The 27263-nt window shown below is 40.9% G+C and overlaps 2 protein-coding genes and 1 long non-coding RNA gene across 9 annotated transcripts in view; 2 read left to right on the top strand and 1 right to left on the bottom strand.

Moving 5' to 3' along the window:
* The window catches only part of TTC21B (tetratricopeptide repeat domain 21B), a 30494-nt gene extending 27212 nt beyond the window's left edge, over window positions 1–3282 (top strand). For 2 of the 3 annotated variants that reach the window (XM_081023384.1, XM_081023382.1), the window contains exons 26-29: window positions 432–656; window positions 935–1055; window positions 1475–1542; window positions 1836–3282. In XM_081023384.1, the coding sequence (XP_080879510.1) occupies window positions 432–656; window positions 935–1055; window positions 1475–1542; window positions 1836–1913 (492 nt within the window). In that variant the 3' untranslated portion in view covers window positions 1914–3282. The remainder of the gene's footprint in view (window positions 1–431; window positions 657–934; window positions 1056–1474; window positions 1543–1835) is intronic. The other variant, XM_081023383.1, reaches the window with a different exon arrangement.
* Window positions 490–9298, bottom strand: LOC308458614. The gene is made up of 3 exons (XR_013977595.1): window positions 9162–9298; window positions 1463–1497; window positions 490–626 (listed from the first exon to the last, which is right to left on the bottom strand). It is a non-coding gene; the product is annotated as an uncharacterized lncRNA (long non-coding RNA).
* Window positions 9258–27263, top strand: GALNT3 (polypeptide N-acetylgalactosaminyltransferase 3). 5 transcript variants are annotated; one of them, XM_080971098.1, is made up of 12 exons: window positions 9279–9400; window positions 11841–11945; window positions 12980–13590; window positions 14659–14831; window positions 16467–16616; window positions 17594–17828; window positions 18846–18963; window positions 19677–19877; window positions 21036–21167; window positions 21269–21370; window positions 23766–23918; window positions 24814–27263. In XM_080971098.1, the coding sequence occupies exons 3-12, from the start codon at window positions 13073–13075 to the stop codon at window positions 24934–24936; spliced, it is 1905 nt and encodes a 634-aa protein (XP_080827224.1). In that variant the 5' UTR covers window positions 9279–9400; window positions 11841–11945; window positions 12980–13072; the 3' UTR covers window positions 24937–27263. The 5 variants fall into 5 exon arrangements, with proteins under 5 accessions (XP_080827227.1, XP_080827223.1, XP_080827224.1 ...); XM_080971099.1 differs by lacking the exon at window positions 9279–9400 and adding an exon at window positions 9502–9632; XM_080971101.1 differs by lacking the exons at window positions 11841–11945; window positions 24814–27263 and adding an exon at window positions 22406–22496 and having other exon boundaries at window positions 9258–9400; window positions 23766–23870.

The following is a 27263-nucleotide window of genomic DNA, read 5'->3' as shown; positions in this document are numbered from 1 at the left end:
TCTTTACACACGAGAGCAATACTTTCTGCACTAAGAAATGCAAACTGACAATATTAAATATCATTTTTCAGGGTGTAGTTGTACTAGGTAAAAAATGATTCTTTTCAGAGGTGTTTGTAACAGAATAATAAACATTACTAAGGAATGCTGGGAATCTCTCCACCCCCCCCAAGTTTGCAAGTTTCTTACTGCCACTGTTTTTCTTTCATGCAAGATATCCACTTGTGTGAAGTTTTATTGAATTAATCACATTGTGGCTTTAGAAAGGCATTTTTGGGGTTGTGATTATTATTTTTTTCAACCAGCCCAAGTGCTAACCTAGAATAACCAGCCACTGTCAGTGCAAGCACAGTGCAAGTCCTTTTGAGAATGCTGACATTTGTACTGGGTTCTCTGTCTTCTGAGTTGCATCATATTGGTCTTTTTTGCAGAAAGATCACATCCCAGCACTTTTGGGAATGGCCACGGCTTACATGATCTTAAAACAAACCCAGCGAGCCAGAAACCAGTTGAAGCGCATTTCAAAGATGAACTGGAATCCCGTTGACGCAGAAGAGTTTGAAAAAAGTTGGCTTCTCCTCGCCGACATTTTCATTCAGTCTTCAAAATACGATATGGCTAGTGACCTGTTAAAACGGTGCCTTCGTCACAACAGGGTAACGGACAGGCCAGAAGTAATGCTGTATCTGTTCTGTTCATGTTTTCCTACCCCTGGAGTCTTTTAATTAATGAAACTAATTTTATGGAAAGCAGGCAAAATGAGGCCGGCATTCCTTGAACTGGCTGACAGTGGTGAGGGCAGTGATTTATGACCTTCTGTGCGGTGCCATTGAGGGCCAACAGAACTTCAGCTTACAATTCAGTGGGTCAACAGGCTCTGCAATTTTAAGACTTGCTGACAGAGATTTCTCTCTTTTTTTTAATTCTTTTTTAGTCTTGTTGCAAAGCTTATGAATATATGGGATACATAATGGAGAAAGAACAAGCATATAAGGATGCAGCTGCAAACTACGAGATGGCCTGGAAATATGGAAACCAAACAAATCCAACAATTGGTAGGTTCACCCTTAGCAACTTCATTTCATTTTCACTTCACTTTTAATTCATATAACGCCTTTCTATACTACTATACACAAGGCGGCTGACAAGCTGGAGAAACAACAAAATAGACAGCAAAGATCACACATGTAATCGAAATTGAAAACCGAGGTGATTCTTTGCAGCCAAGACTGGGGAGATCCACTCCAGCTCTCTGGCCAAACTCTCTGTGGTTAGTAGGTTTTTAAATTTATTATTAATTATTATTACATATTTATTAAATGCCTATGCCATTCTTCCTGCTAAAGGAACCTTGTTCAAAAAAAGGGGCTGCAGCAGGTATCCACAAGCTCTCAACTTCCCTTGTAAAATCCTAGGATTACATGAAAAGAGAATGCTACTTTTGCATTAACCTCTGACTTACCATTTTTTACAGGTTTCAAGTTGGCATTTAATTACCTGAAAGCCAAGAGATACATTGATGCAATCAATGTCTGTCATAAGGTAAACTTTTTTTACAAACATGTTTCTTTGCTTGTGGGTTCTATGAAAAGGGGAAAACACTGTAGTATAGTTCTCGTTAATGACAGTATTGACGTCTGCTGCAGTGAAATAGCTTTAGATATCTAACAGTAGAATAGTCAACTACTTGTTTTAGTTTACAGTGAGACTTTATGTGTCTACATGTTGTAAACCGCCCTGAGACTTGCAGGTATAGGGAGATATACAAATTTAATAAATAACAATAATGAAGTAATAACTTTACTGCTTACTATGAATATATTTTCTTTCAACAGGTTTTAGAACAGCATCCAAACTACCCCAAGATCAGAAAGGAAATACTTGATAAGGCACGCGTAGCATTAAGAACTTGAATAATATTGTATGTATTTATCTTAAATGGGGGGGGGCAAACAGAGAAAGGTCTGTAAAATTATCTGTGTAGTTTGTGATGCTACATGCTCAGTTAGTTCCCACTGAAAAAAAGTGGAGAGTACTTTTTTAGCACATAGAGAGTTCAGCAAATTTAAAAGATAATCAGTGTCTGTTACTACCCACCTGTAGGTATTGGCTACAGTCCAAATAAATCACTTTGGTGTAAGGGAACAACAGCCACAGCTGGAACGTCCTTTGAAAGTTGCTCTGTGACAGAGAGAGTTCCCAGCTGCACCCTCCTTCGCTGGCCTTCGAACATCACCCTCGTAAAGGTGATTTATTTGGAGTACGGCCATGCTTTTGAAATGGTGTATAATCGGGGTCCTCAAAGGCAGCGGGGGAAAAGACTGTGAGAATGCTTTATTTGTGTCTCACATGTCTAACTGTTTTATTTTTGCAAAACGTTTTCCCAGATGGAAAACTCGAAAAAAACTCGAAAAAATCCCTTCCCCTACCCCAGTTTATTTTACCAATGACCAGTTTATTTTGCTATTATATACTACAGAAATCATTACATAATTGCGCAAGGTGCCAGTAGTTCTCTAAGGATATATTTACTGATTACATACGCAACTTGCCATTCTTTTGAGATGTTCAGCCTCAACCATTTGGCAAGGTGGGTTAAGCTGAAACGATGTCCCATCCCCATAGGCTATCCTACTGAATGGGAGGAATTTGAATTTCATTCTACCACATTTATTTATTAGCTAACGGTATTTGCATGCTACTCTGCAATTATTATTATTTTATAATTCATTAAAATGATTTTAAAATACAATATAAAAGAATTAAAAATACAAATTACAACAAAGCACCTCTTGGCAGATAGAGAAAGCAGTAAAATCAGGGACAGACCAATTTAAAAACTTTAGCAAACCAGGGTTCCCACAGTTTGAAACACTTTGATTGAAGATCTAGTTGTCCTCCATGCTTAAAGCTCCAAAGTAGTATTATTACTAGAACTTCTAGTAGAAATGACAACGTATTTTACTTCATTTGTATAATTCATTATTTGGATTATTGTGTAAAACTGTCTTTCATCAAGTGATTATTGTCTATGTAGCCTCAAAGAATTCCCATGGCTTTTTCTGAGAGGCTTGTTTCAGTGCCTGCAATATAGCATGTAGGCCATAATTCAAGTGGACAGAGATATGCCTCACCTTTTGTAAACACTATATTTACATATGCTTTTATCATATGATTTGCATTGTTTTATGAATTTTGGTATTTTTCATGTAAACTGTACTGAATTACTAATTCGAAAAGAATGTATAAATGTCTTACATAAAATAAATATATTTCTTCAAATCTGTCTTTATGTACCATATCCCATGATCTGGGAGCAATAGTTAAATAAAGGTGGGCCAGGGAAGGTGGGGAGAGGGGTTATTGGTTTGTTTTTGTTCTGCATTACACTGGAAATGACAGAATGTGTTACACAACAACCATTAAAACACAGTTTAAACTAACAGGGTTTTTTCACAAGAGGGTATGGGTCGTATTATGAACTTCTGCCACTACCATCCACCTTAAACTTGATTTCCACTTCAAGACTGATGTTAAGATTTCATTGTTATAGTTCTTGCAGTTGATTGAAGGGTATGCTGTGGTATCCACATCCTCTGATTCAGATATGAAACTACCACCACAGTCTTTACTGAGTTCCGATTGCTGCTACTTTTTCACTTTGTTCTTACCGGAGCTAAACATAGAAATGGCTTTTAAGTGAAAAGCAAATTGACTTGTTGCGTTACATAGAGTTGCCCGTATTTATCTTTGGAGATTATATTTGGATCTGTTTGTTTAAAACTCCATTTTCAGCTACCAAAGCTATTAATTTGAAGGCCGCCTTTTGTTTGAAACATCATAGCTCTGTTCTCTGTTTCTGGACTCGTCACAGAGAGCCTCTGTGTTAGGGTTGTTTTCATTTATACAATTGCCTGTTTTGGAACCTCTTTTCTCCTGCTGTAGCTCACCCGGGCCTTCCATGTCACAGAGGCTATCAGTTCCCAAGCCTTCTAAGTAAAGAAAGGCAGTAAAATAGGCAAAGGCAAACTCGGCCCTCCAGATGTTTTAGGACTACAATTCCCATCATCCCTGACCACAGGTCCTATTAGCTAGGGATGATGGGAGTTGTAGTCCCAAAACATCTGGAGGGCCGAGTTTGCCTATGCCTGAAGTAAAACAACCTGTTCTGAGGGTGTTATCAACTGGCCCCCAGACAGAAGCGTGCCTGAGACAAGGCAATGACACACCTTCCCTATTGCCCATACAGAGACCTTAATGGAGTGGCAGTTGAATCTTCAACACTGGTGATGGGATATCTTCCATTTCTACACCTGAGGGCATCAGGCTAGTTTGGGGGGAGAGGTGGGTGCAGGATAAGCTGTGCAGTATACACAGGTATGTCCTTCCAACAGAAGGGAATGGCCCCAGGGCTTGAGGGGAACAGCCAAGGGATTACAACTGATGCCTCCCAGCTTTTGCTGAGGGGGTTGTAATCCACAGGCTAGCAGCTATGTCAGGAGTATCAGGAAGCTGGCACACTTCCGCTAAGTGCTGTCAGGGTCACATCTAGATGCATTACAGTCAATTCCAATATAGCTGGGTCAGCAGGCTAATTCTCAGGAGCCGCCAGGGCCTATTTTTTGAACAACAAGTTTTCACCTAAGTTGGTCACTGATGTAGAAGACCATCATCAACGCATAAAGGTTGATCGCATGCCTTGGATTGCCAGTTTGCCTAAAACTTGTTTGTTTGGAAGATTCTGTGTTCTGATACATTCTCATCCAATAACTTTTCCTATTCTTTTCCTCTGCACTCTCCACCCCACCCCACCCCACCATGGGCGTAGCCAGGCATTATTTTAAGGGGGGGGAGGCTTTATAGGAGGGCAGAACCGAGTTATCTGCAATGCAGTTGGTCAGTTGAGTATTTTTATTTGTTTACTTGATGGGGGGCAGCTGCCCCCTTGGCTACATCCATGCACCCCACCCCAATTGTTTGGGTTTACATGAGCCATCTGCCCTCCTGAATTCAGGATAATAGAGTGACATTTTTCTATGGGTGACCCTACTTTTTTCTCACCGTTAAGTGGGAAGACTCCATTTGAGCTTTTAACAATATTTTAAGCAGCATTTTATAACTTAAGCCTCCTTTCTAATACATGGCCTTTGAATTGAAAGGACGAGAGAGAGAGAGAGAGAGGTCAGTTCAGTTATGTTAATGAAAAAGGAGTCCAGTGTTCAGTATGGTGTTGCCTAGCAACTCATATTCTCTGCCTTTGAAGGAGGAGGAAGGGAGTGTGTCTGCATTTTCTACTGCTCTCTTACACTGGAGATTTAAGCTTCCTATAGCAGCATATACAGTATATATAGCTATGGATACCTATACATACAACTATAGCAAGCTCTTTATATAAGCTCTTTGTTATCATACAGTATGCTTGAAATGTTTTGTGTCCTATAGTTTCAAGGAATAGGTTCTCAGTCAAATTGTGTCTTTATGATCATAGTAGCAAGAGAAACCAAAATGATCAATTCTATACCTTTCAAATCTAAACACAAGCAACCCCTACACTAGGTAGGTGAAAAATGAAACCCTTAAGCATTGCATTTAGCATTTCAAAATAGTGGGATAGATAGTGGGATGCACATTTTCTAAAGTGAAACCACAAATAATATTTTTTCCAAAAATCTTTTATGCAGCAGTTTGAGATGCAAACTAGCAGTGGAAGTTTTGTCACTGACTTCAGTGATTGATATGTGGCAACAAAAATCATTATAGCAGGGTAGCCACAGGTACGAAAGGGGGCAGGGCTCATGCACCTTTGATAGTTGTGTAGAAGAGAAGATTTTAGCAGTGTTGCTGGTTATGCCTGCTACAATTCTCTCTTCTATTCAGCTCTAAAGGTGCATGATCCTTGTCCTCTTGCACCTGAGCTATGGCTCTGTGGTAAAGCATTTGATTGGCCTGCAAAGGATCCCAGGTTCAAGAAAGTCCCTGGTCTGAATCCCTGGAGAACCACTGCCAGTCATTGCACTGAGTTCGATGGACCAATGGTTTGACATTGCATAAGGTAACTTCCTGTGTTCCTACTTTTTTATGTTAGCACGATATAGTACATTTCTGGGATTAAATATCAGAGTATATAATAAAACAAAAACCATCAATTTACACACTTGCCTGTGAAACAGCACTACATTGCTTTGGCAAATTGATAAATATTTAGTTTTTCCATTTGTCTTGAAGATGCTGGAAAGTATTGGTTGTACAGAAGAAATGGAAGTGGAAGAAATAGGATGAAAGTAACAAGAAAAAGGGCTTTGCAGTTCTATGCATATTTACATGAATTCAGTGGTACTTCAGAGCAAACATATGCAGTATCATGCAGCACAGATCAACAAGAAGAGCAAAAGAGGAGGAGGAGGAGTATGGATTTGATACCCCGCTTTATCACTACCCTAAGGAGTCTCAAAGTGGCTAACAATCTTCTTTTCTCTTTCTCTCCCACAACAAATACTCTGTGAGGTGAGTGGGGCTGAGAGACTTCAGAGAAGTGTGACTAGCCCAAGGTCACCCAGAAGCTGCATGTGGAGGAGCGGGGAAGTGAACCCGGTTCCCCAGATTATAACTCTATCGCTCTTAACCACTACACCACACTGGCTCTCAAGCTGCTGTAGAGTATTGTTTAAGTAAAGGTGAAGGTAAAGGACCCCTGGACGGTTAAGGCCAGTCAAAGGCAACAATGGGGTTGTAGCGCTCATCTCGCTTTCAGGCCAAGGGAGCCGGTGTTTCTCCACAGACAGCTTTCTGGGTCATGCGGCCAGCATGACTAAACCACTTCTGGTGCAACAGAACACTGTGACAGAAACCAGAGCAGTGCACGGAAACGCCGTTTACCTTCCCACTGCAGCAGTACCTATTTATCTACTTGCACCGAACTGCTAGGTTGGCAGGAGCTGGGACAGAGCAACAGGAGCCAACCCTGTTGTGGGGATTCAAACTGCTGACCTTCTGATTGGCAAGCCCAAGAGGCTCAGTGGTTTAGACCACAGTGCCACCTGCGTCCCTACAGAGTATTGTTTAACAGAATAACTCTGTGTGCTTACTCAGAAATAAGTCCACTATTGTCAATGGGGCTTATTCCCCAAGTATGCATCTGATTGTTCATTTGGGCATTCCTGGTTCATTTCACAGCAAAAACGCAGGCGAGAGTAAGACATTAACAACTTTCCTTTGTATGGTGCTAGATTAATTTACATTTTAGCTCTTACCATGCAGTGATGTTGGCTAAAAAGTCACACAGTTCATGACATAAAGCCTAGTTGAAGGAAAATCAGCTGTTAATGAGGGTGGGGTAAACAACCACTGCTCCCACATGTCCTCAGAATTGACCCTTCATGCATCAGCTTTTCCTGAAGGGAAAAAGCGGGCAGGCTTAAAATTTCTAGTCTTCAGCCTCTTTATGTAAAATCTTAGAAAAGCAATGGGACCTTATTCTTATCATTAATAATACGTCATAACTGAACTAGTCAACCTGGATAAAAAATGAGGGGAAATGTGAGATTTCTTCCCAGCCACCTTACAAGAACACAGAACTGTGAAATCTACTTTATACTGTTAAAAAGGCGACAATTCATATTTGCTGTGGAAAAAACTGAAATACAGTAATGTAACTATTTCTAAAAATATTGCAGCATCTGGTCAACATTACTTTTTTCAGTGTAATTTGAAAATAAAATGCATGATGCCAAACTAAATATATATCTTTCTTTATAAATTACTCAAGCAAGCAACAATAACACTCTACAATTCATACTTGTTTCAATCTCAGAGCATCCTGTCAATTTTCACTGTTAAAACAGTTCCTTGTCATTCCCAAAGCATGCAGTTTTCCATTTTCCTTTTCACTATTTGTAGCTACTACATATTTTTGAGTACTGAGTGTCTGACATCTCCAGCAATAAAATGTAGATTTTACAAAATCTTTGTGGTGACACCTGTGCAAAATTCTATTATTGTGTCTTCTAGATTCAAGGACCGAGTGATGCCTACACAGGCATTGTTAGGATGTCCCTGTTCTTTTCGTTAAAGCCCTTGATCTCTTGCCCTGTTCCCCATTTCTAAAAAATTTCTTGTAGGTTGGCTGAGAATTGTGCAAAGAGTCCCAGATGGAATCTAGACAAATATTGAAAATGCTGTGAAAATGCTTTTTTACAAAAATGCTTTGAAAAAATATATTGAATTTGCCATAGCTCACCATCTCCATCTAGTGTCACATTTGTATAATGCACTTTACAACAAACTTAAAATGTTTGATTTGCAGCTGTATAGCTGAGTCCCCAGTCCGCTGCCACTCAATGAGCTCAGAGGCAAATTGAACCCTAACAACAAAAGCCAGCTTTGTTTTCTCCCCTCAGAAAGTTGGCCTAAATTTGCATCTTGACATAAATTTGTGTACTTATTTTCATGCAAGTTTACGTCATGGGTTTGTGCCTATTAAGTAAACGGTAAAGGACCCCCGGACAGTGAAGTACAGTCAAAAGGTGACTCATCTCGCTTCAGTTGGAAAGCATACCAGTGCAAGTAGATAAATAGGTACTACCGCAGCGGGAAGGTAAACGGGGTATTAAGTTTCTAGCAATGTGCCCCGGGACCTGTATTCTTGATCCGCTTCAATAATGATCATATGGAACACGCCATCTCTTCCTCCCATTCATATATCACAGCCACACCGATATATCACCCTAAATTTGCCAGCGAACCTTTCCTTTTCGATTTACCCTCATTTTTCCATCAGGGCCTTAAAAACACATAGCAAGGAGGGCCATGCAATTTCCCTTCCTTTTACTGCCCCCACGTTGCAACGAACGCCGCAGGAGCTCATCCCTGTATCAGTTTGCTGAATTAATTTTGCTCTGGACTTTCCATTGCTCAAGCACACACACACCCCTCCTCTGCCTCTCGGAAATAAGCTTCACAGGAACCCCAAGAGCGCAGAAGAGGTGGAAACAACGGCAGCGTCCGGGCGGCAGAGCCTCCGGGCGTCAAAAAGCCATAGAGGGCAGCGGAGGAGGAGGAGGATCACTCTGGGGCCTCCGTGCTTCTCGCGCCCGCCAGGGGCACGTGGGCCTGGGGCCTTCCGTTGGAGGGGCGGAAGGAGGGGCTGCGCGCGCGCGCCTTACCTGAGCTGCCCAGGTGTGCCACTCAGGTGAACGCCCTCCTCGGCCCGACGCTCACCTGGGCTCTGCCGAGCCTCACGAAGCGGCCAATCGCAGGCCAGGGTTTTTCGCTCGCCGCCCTGGCAACGGAGCGCCGCCGCCGCCGCCGCCGAGAAGGAGGGAAGGAGGGCAGAGGAAGGCACGCTCGCTCCTTCCTTCCTTCCTTCCACGCCGAAACCGCTTTCTTCGCGTTGCTGGCACAGGTAAGGGCGGGGCTTATTCTGCTGGGTGGCTGCCGGTGGAGGTCAATAAGAGCACCGGGAAGTGGGGGGGGGGGCTCACCCGTTGCCGTTGCTTCAGGGGCGAGCGTCGGTTGCTGGCTCGGAGAGTCGTTTGCAGAAATGGCCATGTAGGCTGAGAGGCTCCGGGTTGGAGCGGGTGCGCCTTTCGCCCCCCTCCCCACCTCCTGCTCCTCCTCTCCCGCCCTATCCCGAGGTAACAAGGATGGGGCGGGGGGTTGCTGGTCTGGTTCTACTAGTCCTCTGGGGAGATTTTATAGATACAGTATAGATCAGCTATATACAGTAGTGGAGAGAGAGAGAGAGAGAGTTTGTGTGTGTGTATATATATACATACACACACACACACACATATATATATATATATGTGTGTGTGTGTATATATATATATATATATATATATACTGTGTGGGTGTGGGTGTGGGTGTGGGCGTGGGTGTGGGTGTAAGGAAAAGGTAAATGACCCCTGACTGTATGGGTATATATGTGTATGTGTATATGTAGGGACGCGGTTGGCGCTGTGGGTTAAACCACAGAGCCTAGGACTTGCCAGTCAGAAGGTCGGCAGTTCGAATCCCCACGACGGGGTGAGCTCCCATTGCTCTGTCCCTGCTCCTGCCAACCTAGCAGTTCAAAAGCACGTCAAAGTGCAAGTAGATAAATAGGTACCGCTCTGGCGGGAAAGTAAACGGCGTTTCCATGCGCTGCTTTGGTTCGCCAGAAGCGGCTTAGTCATGCTGGCCACATGACCCGGAAGCTGTACGCTGGCTCCCTCGGCCAATAAAGCGAGATGAGCGCCGCAACCCCAGAGTTGGCCACGACTGGACCTAATGGTCAGGGGTCCCTTTACCTTTACATTTTACCCTTATTCAAGCGCCGTTTCCCGCTGCTGTCCCAGATTGTTAGATATCCCGTAGACTGTCCCCGGGACAGGTGAGGCTGCTGATCCCTTATTTTCAAATCTGAAAGTTGACAGCTATGGAGAGAGAGCCCCTGGGCAATGATGCCCTGTGGGCACATATAACTGCGTGAATGGGTATGTTTCAAACTCATGCCTTGTCCTAAGCCGCTCCCCCACCCCTCCCAAATGCAGTATTTGAGGAGGCTGCCCCCTGCCCAAGTGGATGGCCATTGCCATTCAACTGGTGTGTGGGTGTTGCGTCATGTGATCAGTTATGCAGGGCACTGCTTGTCTGCCCCCACCCCCAATATTTTATTCAAGTTGGCAGCCCAGTCCTTGGAAGGATCGCCAATGTGGGGTAATCCTGGGATACCCTTGCCAAGGGTGTTTTAAGGTGTGCCGAGATTAGGCATATGAAGTGCTTTGAAAAGTGTCTACATAAAATAGTAAGGTTCCTATTTTAAACCGCAGGGAATAAGTTTGATTGAGCCCAGTGGGACTTGCTTCAGAGTAAGTATGCTTAGGGTTAGGCGGGCTCTGGTGTGTAAGGTTTATCATAGAACCCTAGGAAGTCAGGCCAATGGTCCGATTGTGTTGCATTGTCTGAACTGTTGCTATGCAGCTGGCAGGCAGAGCCTCTTGTTCTTGGACCTTTCTCTGCAAAGTTTTGGGATAAGAGATTTCAGGAGACTGCCCTCACCCCAATGTCAGTTGTTAGGAAATAGCTGTGGGAGAGGGCAGCTGAACTCCTGTCCTGCTTGTAGGCTTCCCTTGGGCACCAGGCTGGCTACTGTGAAAAACAAGCTTCTGGACTAGATCAGCTTTTTGTCTAATCCTGCAGGGTTCTTGGACTGAATTCAGCTATAACATTTGGGAGCAGCCATAGTACTTTGTGTTGCTTGCAGTGGTGCCCCCATGGGGATTAGGGTGGCCAGAGGTGGAGGAAGATGTGAGCATCTTCCTGTACAATTTTAATTGTTGTGTAATGTGTGTTGTTCAGTGTATTGAATGGGTGGGATTTTGGGTGTGTGTAACTTGCTGAAATTGTGCAGGAGAGACACAAGATATTAAAGGTTCAAAAGCTTTTTCTTAAGCTCTGCCCAACCTCAGAACAGAATGGTGTGCATTGTAAAAAAGAGTGTGAATAGGCGGCTCTGATCTTCCTTATCCTTCCAGGAACTGCTGCTGCTGGTGATGTGGAAGGTCAACAGAAGATGTTGACATAAAGAAGGGAGGTGTGTGTAGTTGTAGTTGGCTTTCCCATGACTCACAGGCTACACCACATTTTAGCTAGCTGATACATTTAGCTTTACAAGGAGGTGGTGATCTTTAGAATGTCAAATGAGTACTAACTGCCTAACCCATGGATTAGCAGTAGTATCACATATGTAAAGATGTATAATTAATTTGTCATTTTCTGTAGTTATAAGGGTGGGAATCCCAGGCTCAAGAAAATTTGATGTTGGTTCCCAACTACATGGATTATTATTTTTTGTCTGCCAGACTACAATGCAAGTGCCTAAAAATTATCCCTAAAACCAAACTTGAACGCACACCATTGATCCTAAGGAAGTAAATCCCATTGAATCCAATAGAACTTCCTGTATAGTAAGCATTTTAGGATTGGAGCTTTAGAGCTTTAATATTTTAGCTGAAGTGATTTTTTTTTTAAATATTCAAAATCTTACTGTTGAAATGCAGTGTTTTGGAGCTTAATTAGGAGTTTATGACTTGGAAGAGAGTGCTTCTTGAAGCTTAATTTTAAAGTTCTGTGCACAAGCCCATTTTTTCCCTGATGACTTTTGCTTGAAAGGAAAATGGCACGTGGCATTTCTGCATTTAGGTTAGCATCAAGATGCATGTTTATGACTAATGAGACCTTCGCTCAGCCAGTGGTATACCATCAATGTCAATTCACTTCATCTGACTGAAGTTAGTTGCCTTAGTGTACCATCAGTATCTGTGATTAGAATATATACAGTGCGGAATAATACATTTTGTATTATTTGTCAAGTATATGGGTCTTAGTACGTTTCGGAGCACAATTCAAAGTGTTGGTGCTGACCTTTAAAGCCCTAAACAGCCTCGACCCTGTATACCTGAAGGAGCATCTCCACCTCCATCGTTCAGCCCAGACACTGAGATCTACCGAGGGCCTTCTGGAGGTTCCCACACTATGAGAAGTGAAACTACAGGGAACCAGGCGGAGAGCCTTCTTGGTAGTGGTGCCTTCCCAGTGGAATACCCTCCCATCAGATGTTAAGGAGATGAGTAATTATATAACATTTAGGAAACATCTGAAGGCAGCCTAGGGAAGCTTTTTAAGGTTTAATGTTTTACTATGTTTTTATATATGCTGGAAGCCGCCCAAAGTGGCTGGGGCAGTACAGCCAGGTGGGCGGGGTATAAATTATCATTATCATTATTATTATTATTTGTAGCCCTTGGTCAAAATTCAAATACAAGTTGTGGCAAGTTTAGAAACGAGAAGACAGCTTGAGTACTGTACTGAAAAGAATGCTATCCTGCTTTGCACAGGTTTTACTCTGTGCCTAATTAAGCGGACACATCTGTCCTTATGAAGCATTAAAGTGACCATTTATACAATAGCATTTATTAACACTTAAAAAACTTTTCTGCAGATGTGACCATTTTATGAAGCATCTAACTACCTCTATGAATAAAGAATAGCATCATTGGAAACACTTGCATACGTGGACAAGTGGAGGGTGGGCATGATGGCTTTCGTAAGGCTGCTAAGACGATTCACAATGAAACATTTGTCCCCGTGGAAACTTTGGAAGTTTACCTTCATTATTTTTATCTTCTTGATATTTTTGTTTCTGCTACAAAGAGAAGTTGGCATTCAGGATTTTAATGAGGAGCCTGGGAGCCCATCAAAAGATGGAAAGATTAATAATGTACTGGGTCTAGTATTAAAAGCTGTGAACAATATTAAAGTTGCAAAGCCAAAAATGCAGATTAAAGCGCCTATTAGGCAAACTCAAAAGGCAGGACAGAAGCGCTGTTTACCTGGCTCCTATACAGCAGCAGAGCTGACACCTCACCTGGATCGACCCCCTCAGGACTCTAATGCTCCAGGGGCTTCTGGCAAACCATTCAAAACGGTCAATTTAAGTCCAGCTGAGAAGGAGGAAAAAGAACGAGGAGATGAAAAACATTGTTTCAACGCTTTCGCAAGCGACAGGATTTCTTTACACCGGGATCTTGGACCAGACACACGACCTCCTGAGTATGTTGAAGTATATTTGGATTTCTGTTCTTTAATTACATATGCAAAATATTGAAAAGGGGTTTTGATTCCCCATGTTCTGCATTGATATGTACTTTGTCGCCACTATCATTAGCATAATTTCTAGCTACTTAATTTTGCATCTGTAAGTATGAAGCTGTGTAAGTATGAGTACAGTAATCTTCTAATTATGGAAGCAAATAATGCATCTAAGAAATTCAATAGATTGTGATGTAAATTTGTTTGGGCTTGGTGCCCTTTCGCCCATTTCCTTTAAGAAAGGGGTTGGAAATTAAAACTCACCAGTGGACCAGATACTTACTCTGTGCAAATTTGATGAGGTCAGGACACACACACACCCGTCATCACAGTGATTTTAGATGACATGGCACTTTGAGATCTCAATAGCCAACGGTTTGTCAGGATTTCAAAGCACAGCACAGGGCTCTTTGCAAGTACCTTTAAAATGGCACTGTGTTTTGAAGCCCGGACAATCGGTTGATTGTGGCAACTTCAAAATACTGCACAAGGCTATTTGCTACAAGTTGCTGAAGTGCTGCCAATCATCTGATCACTGTCACTTCAGAAGCCCCCTTTGTCCTAGCCCAGCTGCCTTTTTGCCTTCCCACAACAGATGCAATATATGTTGTGAGGTGATTGGCAGATGGGTGTGGCTTAGTCAGAATGGCCTGCTTGGCCAAATGGGCAGGTATAGCGAGCCTAGTTAGGGTCTGAAGGTTCCCCACCCCTGTTTTAAGATGTATTGATGAAAGGATGCCCTTTTCTTTCATCACAAGTGTCTAATCCTTGATAAATTGTAAATCCTGGACATTTTATGGTGGCAATTATTCTAAATTGCCACATGCCCCTTGTGATGTATTACAAAAATATGTTACTGTATTGTTAGGATACTCTGGAAGCAATTGCTCCACAAAGATCTTGTGCATGGCTTTTTTATATTGGTGTGAGAAAGAAGTTCCACCATACTTGCCAAGCTTTATCTGTGCCACATCAAAGTATCAGACTTATAATCCATTTTTCATTCCAAAAACTGTTTTTGTCATCTAGATGTATCGAGCAAAAGTTTAAACGCTGTCCTCCACTACCTACCACAAGTGTTATCATAGTTTTCCACAACGAAGCATGGTCTACTCTTTTAAGAACAGTTCACAGTGTGATGTATACTTCCCCTGCAATATTACTGAAGGAAATAATTTTGGTGGATGATGCCAGTATAGATGGTAAGAACATATAATGTTTGTGTGTGGTTTTTCACATTTGAGTTTTTCATGTTATTTTGTGTTCCTGAGAATATGCACCTTTTAAATAACAAAAAATATTTATATTTATAAAGTATAAAGATCTCTCAAACTGAAATGATTTGTGCTTTCTCTTTGTCTCAGTTCATGATCCTTAATGCTTAATTACATTAGGCATGATGTCTGAATTGACTATGGTTTGTGAACAGCCACCAAACTAGATTTTGAAAACAGGACTTGACATAGGTTTGCAAACCATGGTTTGTGCTAACTGGCTTGATGTGATATCTGATTTAATAAGAGCAATAGCTGTAATTATGCTTTTGTCTCAAGAGGCTGCTGCGCTCTGGAGACAGGAGTGAATTTACAGACTTGTGAAGCTGGTGATGAGTGGGTGGAAAATAAAGCAGATGAGAAACTCTAAATCATACTTTGTTGTCTGTACATTTGGAAGCTTAAACCATGGTTTGGCAAAATATCCAACCTGAGCTTTTATCTTAATTAGTAGCTGTTGTTTTGGTGCACCAGCAGCCCCTTCTCTCACCACTCCTCCCCTTCCGTTATCTGCCAAAGAAAGAATGCCTGTAGTTCTGCTTCACAGCAAGTGAAGAAAGACTGGCTCAGACACTACTTTCTGCATGTGGTGGAAGTGAGAGAATGCCTTTTCTCCCACGTCTGCCTGATGCATTTGCCCCACTTCCTTTGCCACAGTTACTTTTGCAGGGCATAATATTTCAATGGAACGTATGCACACATGACCTAGACAAATTATTGTTGCCTGTAAGCATTGGATTGTACATGCATATAGGACCCACTGGAATGTTAGTCTCCTTTGTGAATGGCAGAAGGAGGGCTCCTGCTCTCTACAATCTGTGGCAATGAGAGAATGCATTCTCTGAACAAGCCAATTGACTTGCTATCTTGCAGCAGTCTTAAAGGGAGAGTCTCTAGGTCAGGACCAGGCAAATTTTCCCTCTCCCCACCCCCCTTCAAAATTATGAAACACACCTTTAAAAAGGCTAATTTAGTTATGAAAAGAATTCAGTAATGCCCAACCTACTTCATAAATGTGGTAAGGGTAACTAATGTTATTTGACTCCCCTGCCAAACGAGTAAAACTTGTTCTCTTTCTGTCAGGAGAATACTTTTCAGTAGAATGTCTTTTCCAAAAAAATTATCATAGAAGTGGAGAGTTGGAAGGGACCCTGCAAATCATCTAGTCCACCCCCCTGCAATGCAGAATATGCAGCTGTCCTGTATGGGGATGAAACCTGCAACCTTGGCATTAATCAGCGCCACGCTCTAACCAACTGAGCTGTCAAGAAGATATGATAACTTGGCAAATTCATCTTTGTACAGAACTAAATTTTTTACTGCTTTGTACTAGAAATTGCATTTCCCCCAAATTCTGGTTCCTGGTGTATTTGGGGTCGTATCTCCCTTCCCCCATTCTTCAATAAAAGCAGATGCTCTTGTCCCTTCAAGCTGAAACTACAGTACAGGCATTTCAGAATAAATGTATTTTGACATTCCTCTTACTGAGTGGCTAGTTATGAAAAGTGAACTTAACGTTTGCCTTTTATTAAATTGGCAAAGACTGTCTTGTTGTCTTTTTAGAATACTTGCAGGATAAATTGGATGATTATGTGAAACAATTCCAGATAGTTAAAGTTGTACGACAAAAGGAAAGAAAGGGGCTCATCACTGCTCGATTATTAGGTGCTTCAATAGCAACTGGAGAAACCCTCACTTTTTTGGATGCACACTGTAAGTAATAGCGTTGGACTGTAATAGTGTTTAGTTAGCTAACAAATATTAAAGAATTTCCATTTCATATTGATTTTTTCCTTGTCCTGTTTTAACTGTTTTCCTAAGAAATAACACTATAGAAGCATTGCTGTTGAAAACGCACAGCTTTTAAAAACATGGAACTGATTGCAGAAAAACTATTTATTTAAGCTAAGGACAGCTTTTACACAAATGCACATGAATCTTGGGAGAAAGCCAAAGCTAGTCAATTTTTAAAATATCTAATTTGTGTTTCGGACTGAGGTTTGGGATGGGAAAAATCAAAAGTTCATTTTCATTTTGTGCTAGCCATATTTTTCATTTGATGGTGTATGTGATATTTCATAGCAGGTATCTGTAAGCTAACAATATTTCCAGCACACATGTGGATTTTTTAAAATAACAGCAATCCTATGTCGGTCTACTCAAGTGGGACGTGGGTGGCACTGTGGTCTAAACCACCAAGCCTCTTGGGCTTGCTGATTGCAAGGTCGGCAGTTTGAATCTGCTCGATGCTGCTCGGTCCCCGCTCCTGCCAACCTAGCAGTTTGAAAGCATTCCAGTGAAAGTAGATAAATAGGTACCGTTGCGGCAGGAAAGTAAACAGCGTTTCCATGCACTCTGGCTTTAGTCACGGTGTCCTGTTGTGCCAGAAGAGGTTTAATAATGCTGGCCACATGACCCAGAAAGCTGTCTGCAAACTAACTCCTGCTCCCTTGGCCTGAAAGTGGAGATGAGCGCCGCACCTCATAGTCAAATTTGACTGGACTTAACCATCCAGGGGTCCTTTACCTTTACCTTACTCAGAAGTAAGTAAATTCAGTGGGACTTACTTCCAAATAAATGTGCATAGGATCACAGCCTAAGTGAAATTAAAATGTTCCTGTAACTGCTTTTATGAAAGTGGATAAATCCAGCATTATAATCATTATTTTACCTCCTGTTTCCTCTCTCAGGTGAATGTTTCTATGGCTGGCTAGAGCCATTGTTGGCCAGAATAGCTGAAAACAATACTCGTGTTGTAAGCCCTGATATTTCATCTATAGATCTAAATACATTTGAATTCATGAAACCTTCCCCTTATGGTCAAAACCATAATAGAGGGAATTTTGACTGGAGTTTGTCGTTTGGATGGGAATCTCTTCCTGAACATGAAGGCAAGAGAAGGAAAGATGAAACATACCCTATTAAGTAAGCAATGAAACATTTTTTTTTCCATTTACAAAATCTTTACTTGAAAATATTGTTCCAAAGAATAATTCACATGTAACTTTTTTCATTTTGGTTAAAAGAGAAAAAGAATTGCAGAAGGATCAGAGAAGCTCTGTCTTCTATATCTTGTATTCTTTTCACATGGTACTTCAGGTTTTAAACATTTTTTTCAAAGAACTCTTGAAATTTTAAGTTTTAGTAGGACCTGAACCACCTCAAATAAGCTCTATCAGTAGAAGAGTTGTATGTATAGAAAAAGCCATCAGTTGAATTTTAAATACTGAGAGTGCTATGGATGCTAATGTTGCTTTATTGGCTGAGGTTTGCTATAACAAAAGCCTGAGTGATGGCATCCTTGGCTTTGAAGGTAGGATGATGGGAATGCAATGCAGTTGTTGGAGGCAGAAAGAGACTGTAAGAGAAAAGTTGGCATCCCTAATTAAACCTGCTTGTTGCTTTGGTGTAGAATTTCTGCACCATTACAGAATGCAATTTACATATAGCTCCTTGATTCATTGAAATTTACCTTCGAAATGGAGGCGGGGCATATAATGACTGATTAAAACTAGGGCACATTTCCTTTCCCCCCCTTTCAGTTGAGTTGAGCAATCCCTCCCCCTGCCCCAAATCGTACTGTTTCATTGTAGTAATACAACTACTGCACAAGTCATATTTCAGAAGCAATTTCTTCCCAGGACTGTTGTTGACTATTTTATTGTTCTGGCTTTGAAATGGATGCTGATGTGCATATAACTCATGGTAGTAGCTTCTCTACAAAGCCCAAATAGTAGCCAAACATTTTCACTAATGCGTTTCCTTCTGCTGTTGGCTGTTTGCTTTTGCTGATGGTTCATAAAGTGTTGATTGCCCATTTATCAGGCTTTCCTGAAGAGGGATGGGCTTTGGGATCTTAAAAAGAAAAATAACAGGTTTTCCCCAGATTGGGAAATTGTTAGCTTCATGAAAGATTATCCCCCCCCCTTATCTTTTTTGCAGAACACCCACTTTTGCAGGAGGCCTCTTTTCAATATCAAAGGACTACTTTTACAAAGTTGGAAGCTATGATGAAGAAATGGAAATATGGGGAGGAGAAAATATAGAAATGTCTTTCCGAGTAAGTTTAGAGACACAATATTCACATGAAGATGCAATGACAAACCTCGGTTGCATTTCAGTTGCTCCCTATAGAAGTAGGAGACCAGATGAGCTTGGTCTTAGGCTAATGATAACCTGGAGGGAGAAAATACTATTATTTAGGGGTGGACCTGTCCATTTCAGTCCTCAGTTTTCCAGCCTTAAATTTGTTTTCTCAACATTTTGGAACAATTTGTGATTTATTTATTTTTTAATATTCTCATGAAAACGGACTGTAACAGGGCGTGGCATGCATATACACACTCTGCTGATGCCCACAGGGCCCAAGAATGGAACCACCACATAAAATGATGTCCACCTGTACTTATTTATTCCCTGGCGCCACACATATGCACAGTCGTGAGCAAGTTGATTGCGTGTAAGTGGGGGGACGGGACGCCTGTAAATGTGAATTTTGAATAATGCTTGTGTTTCAGTTTGCATGTTGTTTTGGAAAATGGAAAATGAGTAGATTCATATTTAAATGTGGGCTGAATTGGATCTCTCCCCATCCCTAGTAGTGTGGTGTCAGGTGCTTGGTTGCTGCATCAGTATTGCAATAATATCTTACTACCCTGTAGGTAGACAGGGTTTGATTTCAGAAAGCATTTTTATACAAATGCTTCTAGAGCAATATTACCTGCTATCTGGTATTCTGTTAAAGGCTGATAAGTGAAACTGTTATTTTTTCAGGTGTGGCAATGTGGGGGTCAGCTGGAAATCATACCTTGCTCAGTTGTGGGCCATGTATTTCGCAGCAAGAGCCCCCATACCTTTCCAAAAGGGACTCAAGTGATCACCCGTAATCAAGTTCGTCTTGCAGAAGTCTGGATGGATGAATATAAGTATATATTTTACCGGAGAAACACAGAAGCAACAAAAATAGTTAAACAAGTAGGTGACGATGGTGGTGGTATTAGAAATCAGTTGCTGCACTGAAGTTCTTGGTGAGCAAAAATTATTTATTGTGAAAATATATAAACGTAGTAGGCACTCTTTATTCAATTTGCTCTGCTTGGCAATATATTGAATAGATTCAGTAGTGCCCATTACCTCTTCATTTAATCTTTTATACAATACCTCCCCGGAGCTCTTTGAACTAGAGTAGTGCCGTTAATTGCATCCACCAACTTCTAGGAGGAATGAGGGGGATCTTTCTCAATAATTCTCTTTAACATTCAGTTGATTAATATATGTGAAGTCTAAAAGAATGACTAAAAAGAATCTTGATTTTACTAAAGCAGTATTAGCCAACTAAGATAAATATTAGAAGGCTAGTACCAGGCAGTATCTGTAAGATTCAGTGGTCGCAAACAGCTTGGATGACTTTAAAAAACAAATGCACAGAGTATAAGGCTGTGTTCTACCTCTACTGTCAATGGCAGTATCCATCTGAATGCCAGAGTCACAAATGGGGAGAGTGCTATTGCACTCAGATTTTGCTTATGTGCTTCACATAGGCATCTAATTGGCTGCTGAACCCAGACAGGACTTTGACTTGGTTCAGTAGGCTTTTCTTATGTCATGTTAAATGTAAATACGGAATTAACAACATTTGATAACCTCAAAGACCCCAAGTTGGCCAGTTGTTTAGGGAGAAAATTAAAGTTAGTGATTTAAAAAATGGATGGCAAAGGATAATGTAGATTTGCATCTCAAGTGTGCTTGTGTGTATTCCTGGCTCTATAAGTTTATGTCAATTATTTACTTATTGACATAAGAGAGAGAGAGAAGGAATTATTGGGTGATTATTCAGGTTGTTGCCACCATTATTGGGTAAGTGGTGTTCCTTGCTCCAATTCTGATTCTTTGGGGATACATGGAAAAGTATAATTTGATCAGAACATATAATGATTATAGGGAATGTGTTGAGGGCTGCAAGAAGTTGAGTAGCTTCTAAATGGACCTCCAACCTCTATTTTCATTATTTAAAGATTATTTAAAGCTTGTTTAACTGAATTAATTTACAAATTCCCTCTGTGTTTACTTTCAGTAAAAAGTATTATTTGTGATTTGTTTTTGTTATAACACTTTTTAGTATTGTTTCAACAGAAAACGTTTGGTGACCTCTCAAAAAGATATGAGTTAAGGCAACAATTACAGTGTAAAAACTTTACGTGGTACCTTAGCAATGTTTATCCTGAGGCATATGTACCAGACTTGAATCCTCCATTATATGGATTTGTGAGTATGCTTTTCTTTTTACAAGAAGAAATAAAGCAAATGTGTAGAGGATTTAACTATGCTATTCTGTACTTACATTTCCATTTTTTTACATTCCTTAGTTAAAAAATGTTGGGAGAAGAACATGCCTGGATGCTGGAGAAAATAATAATGGTGGCAAGCCATTGATTATGTATACATGTCACGGGCTTGGAGGAAACCAGGTAAAATGTTGCATTCAGTTTTTATGTAACTGTGCAGATAAGCACAGCAATGTGTTTTCAGAGCATGTTTTAAATTTATCAGGTCTCATGCCTAGAATATCTACATGAAACCACTAGGTGGGGTTATCTGGAGGTTTGGAGTAAGTTGTCAGCAGTATGCTGGTGACACTTAGCTCTAGTTCTCCTTTACATCTGCAGGTGAGGCAGTGGAAGTAATGGACTGGATGAGAGCCAACAAACTGAAACTCAATCCAGATAAGAGTGAGGCCCTGTTAGTGAGTGGTTGCCTAGACCGGATGGGTAGGAGATTGCTCTTGATGGGGTTACACTTCCTCTGAAGGAGCAGGTTCGTAGCTTGGGGGTACTCCTGGATCCTTTGCTGTTGCTCGAGGCTCAGGTGGCCTCAGTGGCCCGGAATGCCTTCCATCAGCTTTGGCTGGTGGCCCAGCTACGCCCCTACCTGGACAGGGATAGCCTAACTACTGTTGTCTATGCTCTGGTAACCTCAAGGTTAGATTACTGCATTGTGTTATAAAGAGCAAGGAGCTCTCCAAGGGCAGCACCAAATTTGGAGCCTTCCCTATGGTTAGAAGTTACTGTGTAATCACTGTTTTATTTGGGAAGCCTGATGTTCTTTATGTTCCTGTTTGAGTGTGTATCTTGTAAGCATCTCTCTCATTTAAGGTATTCAGCATAAAAAGAGGGCATTGTGTTAGGGAGAGTAGACTACCATTGGCATAGATGCAGTGGAACCCAAAGTGAAGACCAACTCTCAATTTGAGTCTCCTTCCTCTGCAGAGTCCACATCTTTTATAACCTCACACTAATAACTTGGATGACTTCCATAATGCTATATACTGCCTTGGTTACACTAGTTCCCTGACTGTCTCTGCCATGCACTCTTCATCTCTCTTTCAGCTTTTTGTCTGCTTCTGATCTATTCTGCGGGAACACTCTTCATTTCTGCATTGTAAACTTAATAATCTTTACTCTTTCCCTCCCTCTTTCTTCTGCTGCTTTTTCCTTTGTCTTTAGAACTTTTGCTGTCAAGGAGGAAACCAGTGGGTGACTAAGCAACCAGGCCTGTGTCATCTGTCCTGTCATACTTACAGCCTCATGCTGGGAGGTTAGAGTGGTCTTCCCTATGCTAAAACCACCTACCATTTTGAGCCTATGTACATTCCTAGATGGCTGAACTTCTAACAAACACTTCTCGGTACACAACTTGTGGAGCAGAGATGGTTCAGAACATATTGCATCCCTTAAATGTAGCACCTCTGGAAATGTAACTAGGCGTTGCAAATCATAGTTCATTTCATTCAATAAAAAAACCCACTCCATTTTTAAGTAAATTACCCTATCGTAAAAAATACTGTCGTGGCAAATAGGAAAGCTACATATTCAACACTGAAACTATCAATTGTCCATCAAAAGATATGGACAATAATTCCATTGTTTGATTCCTTAGTGGTTACCTAGTAACTTGCTGATCTCAATGGTCTCTTCTATTAAATAGTATTTGTTTTTGAATTTCATACTATTAGTTTGATACAGGAAGAGAAGAACAATCTGGTAACTTATATTCATTTAATAGCATATATATTTATCCCACCAATCCTCCCAAAGGAGGTCCAGGGCATATTGCAAGTGTCATTATGGCCTGGTCTACATCAGCGTTGGCAAGGGTGCCATGCCAGTGGAAGACATTTCACTTATACTGTTAAGGCAGTGCTGGCACACTATGGCTGGACAGCTGCTTCTGTCCCTTGCAATTGATAGATGCCTTGGATATGATCTTGCCAAAGTTAATCACTGAAATCAGTGTGGCTTTAAAAGTGCTTAACTTTGAGTGGATAGCACCTTTCAATTGCAAGAGTTCCAGGATCCTTAGACATTGCACAGACTTTTCATACTAATTCTGGGTTAGATCCAGAATGTCTCTTTCATGAATGGAAAGGCTACTCTGTTCATAGAAGGGACCAGAGTCAAGCAGAAGCTGCTCCTCTAGAATAAGGGAGGGGAAGGCAGTTTTCACCAATTCTCCCTGCAGGCCCCAGTGCAACTTCCTACATTGTTCCAGAGAGCCTCCTACCTTCACAAGCAGCTCTGGGATCTGCTCTGTACAAATTGGTTTCATTGGGAATCTGCCACATAGCTATCTCTCCTGCCTTGTCTCTGAGTGGGAGACAGAAGGGAAACTAAAATCTTTCCTTTTTCACCCTACTATTTTTAGTGACCTGCCCTTGTCATGGTTTAGGCATTGTGTATAAAGCACTCCACCTGCAAAGCATCAAGTTTTTCTGTAAGCATTAATCTGGAGTTCAAAGGGACGCCATGAATTTGTATGGTTGAGTTTTGGGTGATACTTCCCTGACTGAATTGTTTCTTTATATAGTACTTTGAATATTCTGCACATCATGAAATTAGGCACAACATCCAGAAAGAGCTGTGCCTGCATGCTTTATCAGGAGAAGCACAACTTCATGACTGTGGCTACAAAGGGAAGAACAGCAGAACCCCCCCAGAAGAGAAATGGGAGATCCGAGAGGTATTCTCAAATCAATTCAGCCAAGCAAAAAGAGAACATATAGCTTTTATAGTTTGGAGCTGCTAGATAATTAAATGTGGAGGAGGAGTTTTACATTTACATGTACTGCTCCCATACGATAGGGCAGCTACAGGAGCAAGTTCTTCTTAGAGATATTTATTGTTGCATATAAGCTCCTCTGTGCAAGTGCCTGTCCCCCAGTGTGAAACTTGGCACATACTTAGAATGACTCTTTTCTTCAGAACATGTGTGAGGTTTTCCAGCTCCTTGCTAGTAGGTGAAAAGTTGTTGAGATGTGCAGAAAAAGCTGTAGTTCTGAGCCCTATGTAAAAACTTTCTAGATCTCATTTTCCCTTCTCCCGGTACCTCTCAAGAACAGCTCTTTACAGCCATGTTTTCAGATACCATTGTAGAACAGTGAACCCATTATGATAAAGGGAAGCATTTAAAAAATAATAATATCCAATATTGCTACCTTCAATCCACTGTAAGCCTCTAGAATATAGCAGGCTCTAAATTTAAAGATGTAAATATAGCTGCAGCTTTCAGCACTGGGGAATTTGTTGCAGAATCATCAGTCTTTGTCAGCATTGATAGAATTTTGTCTCTCCCAAGTATGCATGATGTCTACAAAATCTTGGCTGGGTTAATGGGCAGAACCAGAGAGACGGTGTGATATAGTACAATCACCTGTCGTACTTGGATTGGGCAGAGCCAGTTTCAAATCCCCACTCAGCCCCAAAGTTTATTGAGTGACTCTGCATAAGCCACTGTATGGCCAATCTACTTCACAGCATTGTTTTAAGGTTAGAGTGGGTAGTCCTGGCATGCCCCCCTAATCTCCTTGGAGAAAAAGTAATATAAAAATGTGTCTTCTCTCTCTCCACTTTTCTAGGACCAGTCGTTGTACAACGCAGCCTTAAAGATGTGCCTGACAGGAAATAAAGAGCATCCAAGCTTGGTGACGTGTAACCCCTCAGACGTCTTCCAAAAATGGATTTTTAGCCGAAACAATTAAGTACTGGTAATTAGGAGATGGGAACTGTATCTCCTTCAAAATTATCCAGCTTTAACTTAAATTATGCAGAGTCATCTTAACTGTAAAAAATAAAAAATAAATAAAGCATTTTTACTTCAAAATTAAAATGCACAATTTAGCTGGCAAGAAATCCAAGGAATACTTAGGTTTCTTGATTCTTAAAAAAATGTTTACAAATATTGGAAATTATATTTCCAGTATATATATTTTTGTAAAACCTCTGTCTTTAAGACACAATTCTCAGTGGTTTGGGGATAGTTTGTAAAAGTTTTACATAGATGCATTCACAAACACATTCTGGTCAATAACTGAAGAAACTTGTTGATAGAGGTTACGGGAGATGATTTTTTTCCTATATTTTCTGAAAAATAGAGTGCCTTATAGGTGTTCTTTATAATTTAAACTGTGACAGCTTTCCTTAAATGACCACCCCTGGTTTACACATTGATCTAGTTGGCTCAGTGTTTATAGCAAGAAATATCTATGAAGTTTATCAATTCTTCTGAAACTATGAAGTTCTATTACCACTCCAATGAATAATACTTTCTTGGTGTTAGCCCCTTGCAAACTGGTTGGGTCTCTGTATGCTGCTGTTTTTGGTGTTCTGTTGTTCATTATGCTTATCAGTGATGAGCTTTGTATGTTTTAAGATTTTTGAAACTGATTACAAAATTGTTCTCTTTTAGTTGAAAAGGTGTTTATTGTTTCTCCTGATATATCGCATTACTTGCTTCTTAGACAATTCTGGCGTCTCTCATTTTTTTCCTATTATGTGTGGGTTCCACGTTTCCATATCTCTAATTCCTATATTCCTCTTTCATGTGTTCATAATTTAAAACATGACCCTTTTAATTCAAAGCCATTGCAAAACATTTTAAGTAACTGGTGTCTTTCATCAGAAATTTGTAATTTTTTAACTGAACCTGCTGGGTTTAGAGTTAGGATTATTTGCTTTCTACATGCAAGGAATTTTAACAAAATATCTTACTGGTTGCACATTCTGTGATTAAACACCTTAATTAAGAGTCAGTATTCAGCACTTTTTGCTGCTTAGTGTGATGGGTCAACAATGCTGAGAAAAATAGAGGGGTTTTCAAGTACAATGCTACATCAGCTCATGGATTTTCACTCGTGCAACTAGATTCTTCCTCCACAAATCTGCTCCAGAGGTTTGGGGAGAGCCCCGGAACAGATTTAGAGGGCATGCTGGGGAGGAGAACATTACACTGTGCTAGAATCAGATAACTGGCATTACATTCGATCCACCCTTAGCAATTAAACCAAGAAGTTGCAAATAAAAGCTCACTCTTTGTGAATAATTCCTCTAGTGTTTAAAAGAGAGGGGACGGATGCCACCATGGAGGAGCTTTTCCCCCTGAGCATTGCACATATATTTGCTATTCATTCATAGATTCCTGTGCTGTCTTTCATGTGCACACACAGACCTTACAAAGTTGGCCCCAGCTCTTCCCCGTGGAGGAGTTAGAGGGTTGCCACCAGAAATGAAAATTGCTCATCACCACCCCAGGCATATGTGGAAGCACTTTCTGTGCTCTTGGGGGCCTTTCCGGATCCAGCCAAAGCTGGTCTTCAGATCTTTTGGGTTACAACTCCTGTCAGCCCCAGCCAGCATGGCCAATGTTCAGGGGTGATGGGGGGCTGTAGTTCAAAACATTTGGAGGACATTAGATTGGGGGAGGTTGTTACAGCACTTGCCATCTCAAGAAGCTGATAAAGCAGTTTTCTTTATTTTGGTATCTCTGGTTTTAAACAAAGAAGTGGATGTTGCAACTACTTGAGGCCTTGCATATACACTATTGAAAGCTTATTGTTGAGATGCTGCTTGCATAAGCAGAGTTTTGCAATGTGGCAGATGGTTGAAGCAAAACTATTGTTCTTCCTTAAAAGTATGTTTTATGTTTATACAGTGGTTTTCCTCTACTTTGTTGATTTGGTGTTTATGTCACAAAGTTAACTACTACTTTTTCTTCCTCCGTGCTTGCATTGCCCCAAACGTTCAACCAAAACTATAAACTGAGGCTATAATTATGACTTCAGAGCACTTCGTTATATTTTTATCTTTTCCGCAGCATGCAGTTCTGCTATGTCTCTACCCCACCACTGCAATGGTCTTCCATCTGATTTAAACGTGATACATTTAACTACAGTTGTTCTAGGCTGAGTTCTTAATTCTTCCTTGTACTCCTAAGCATTTATTTCAGGTATACATGATATGCTGTACAGAACGCCTCTTTAATTTTGTTTCATAAATGTAATAAAATAAAAATATTTTGATGCAAAAGCTA

The sequence above is a fragment of the Podarcis pityusensis genome (genome assembly GCF_964106645.2).
Source record: "Podarcis pityusensis genome assembly, chromosome: 1".
NCBI classification, from domain to species: Eukaryota; Metazoa; Chordata; class Lepidosauria; order Squamata; family Lacertidae; genus Podarcis; species Podarcis pityusensis.
Note: the sequence above shows the minus strand (reverse complement) of the source record. Positions and strands in the feature narration are given on the sequence as shown.

Bases quoted from the DNA above. Each gene is read 5' to 3' on its own strand.
- GALNT3 (XM_080971097.1), top strand. From the start codon at position 13,073: ATGATGGCTTTCGTAAGGCTGCTAAGACGATTCACAATGAAACATTTG. The intron at 13,591-14,658 runs GTATGTTGAAGT...TTTGTCATCTAG, and splicing joins CCAGACACACGACCTCCTGA to ATGTATCGAGCAAAAGTTTA. The intron at 19,878-21,035 runs GTAGGTGACGAT...TTGTTTCAACAG, and splicing joins CAACAAAAATAGTTAAACAA to AAAACGTTTGGTGACCTCTC.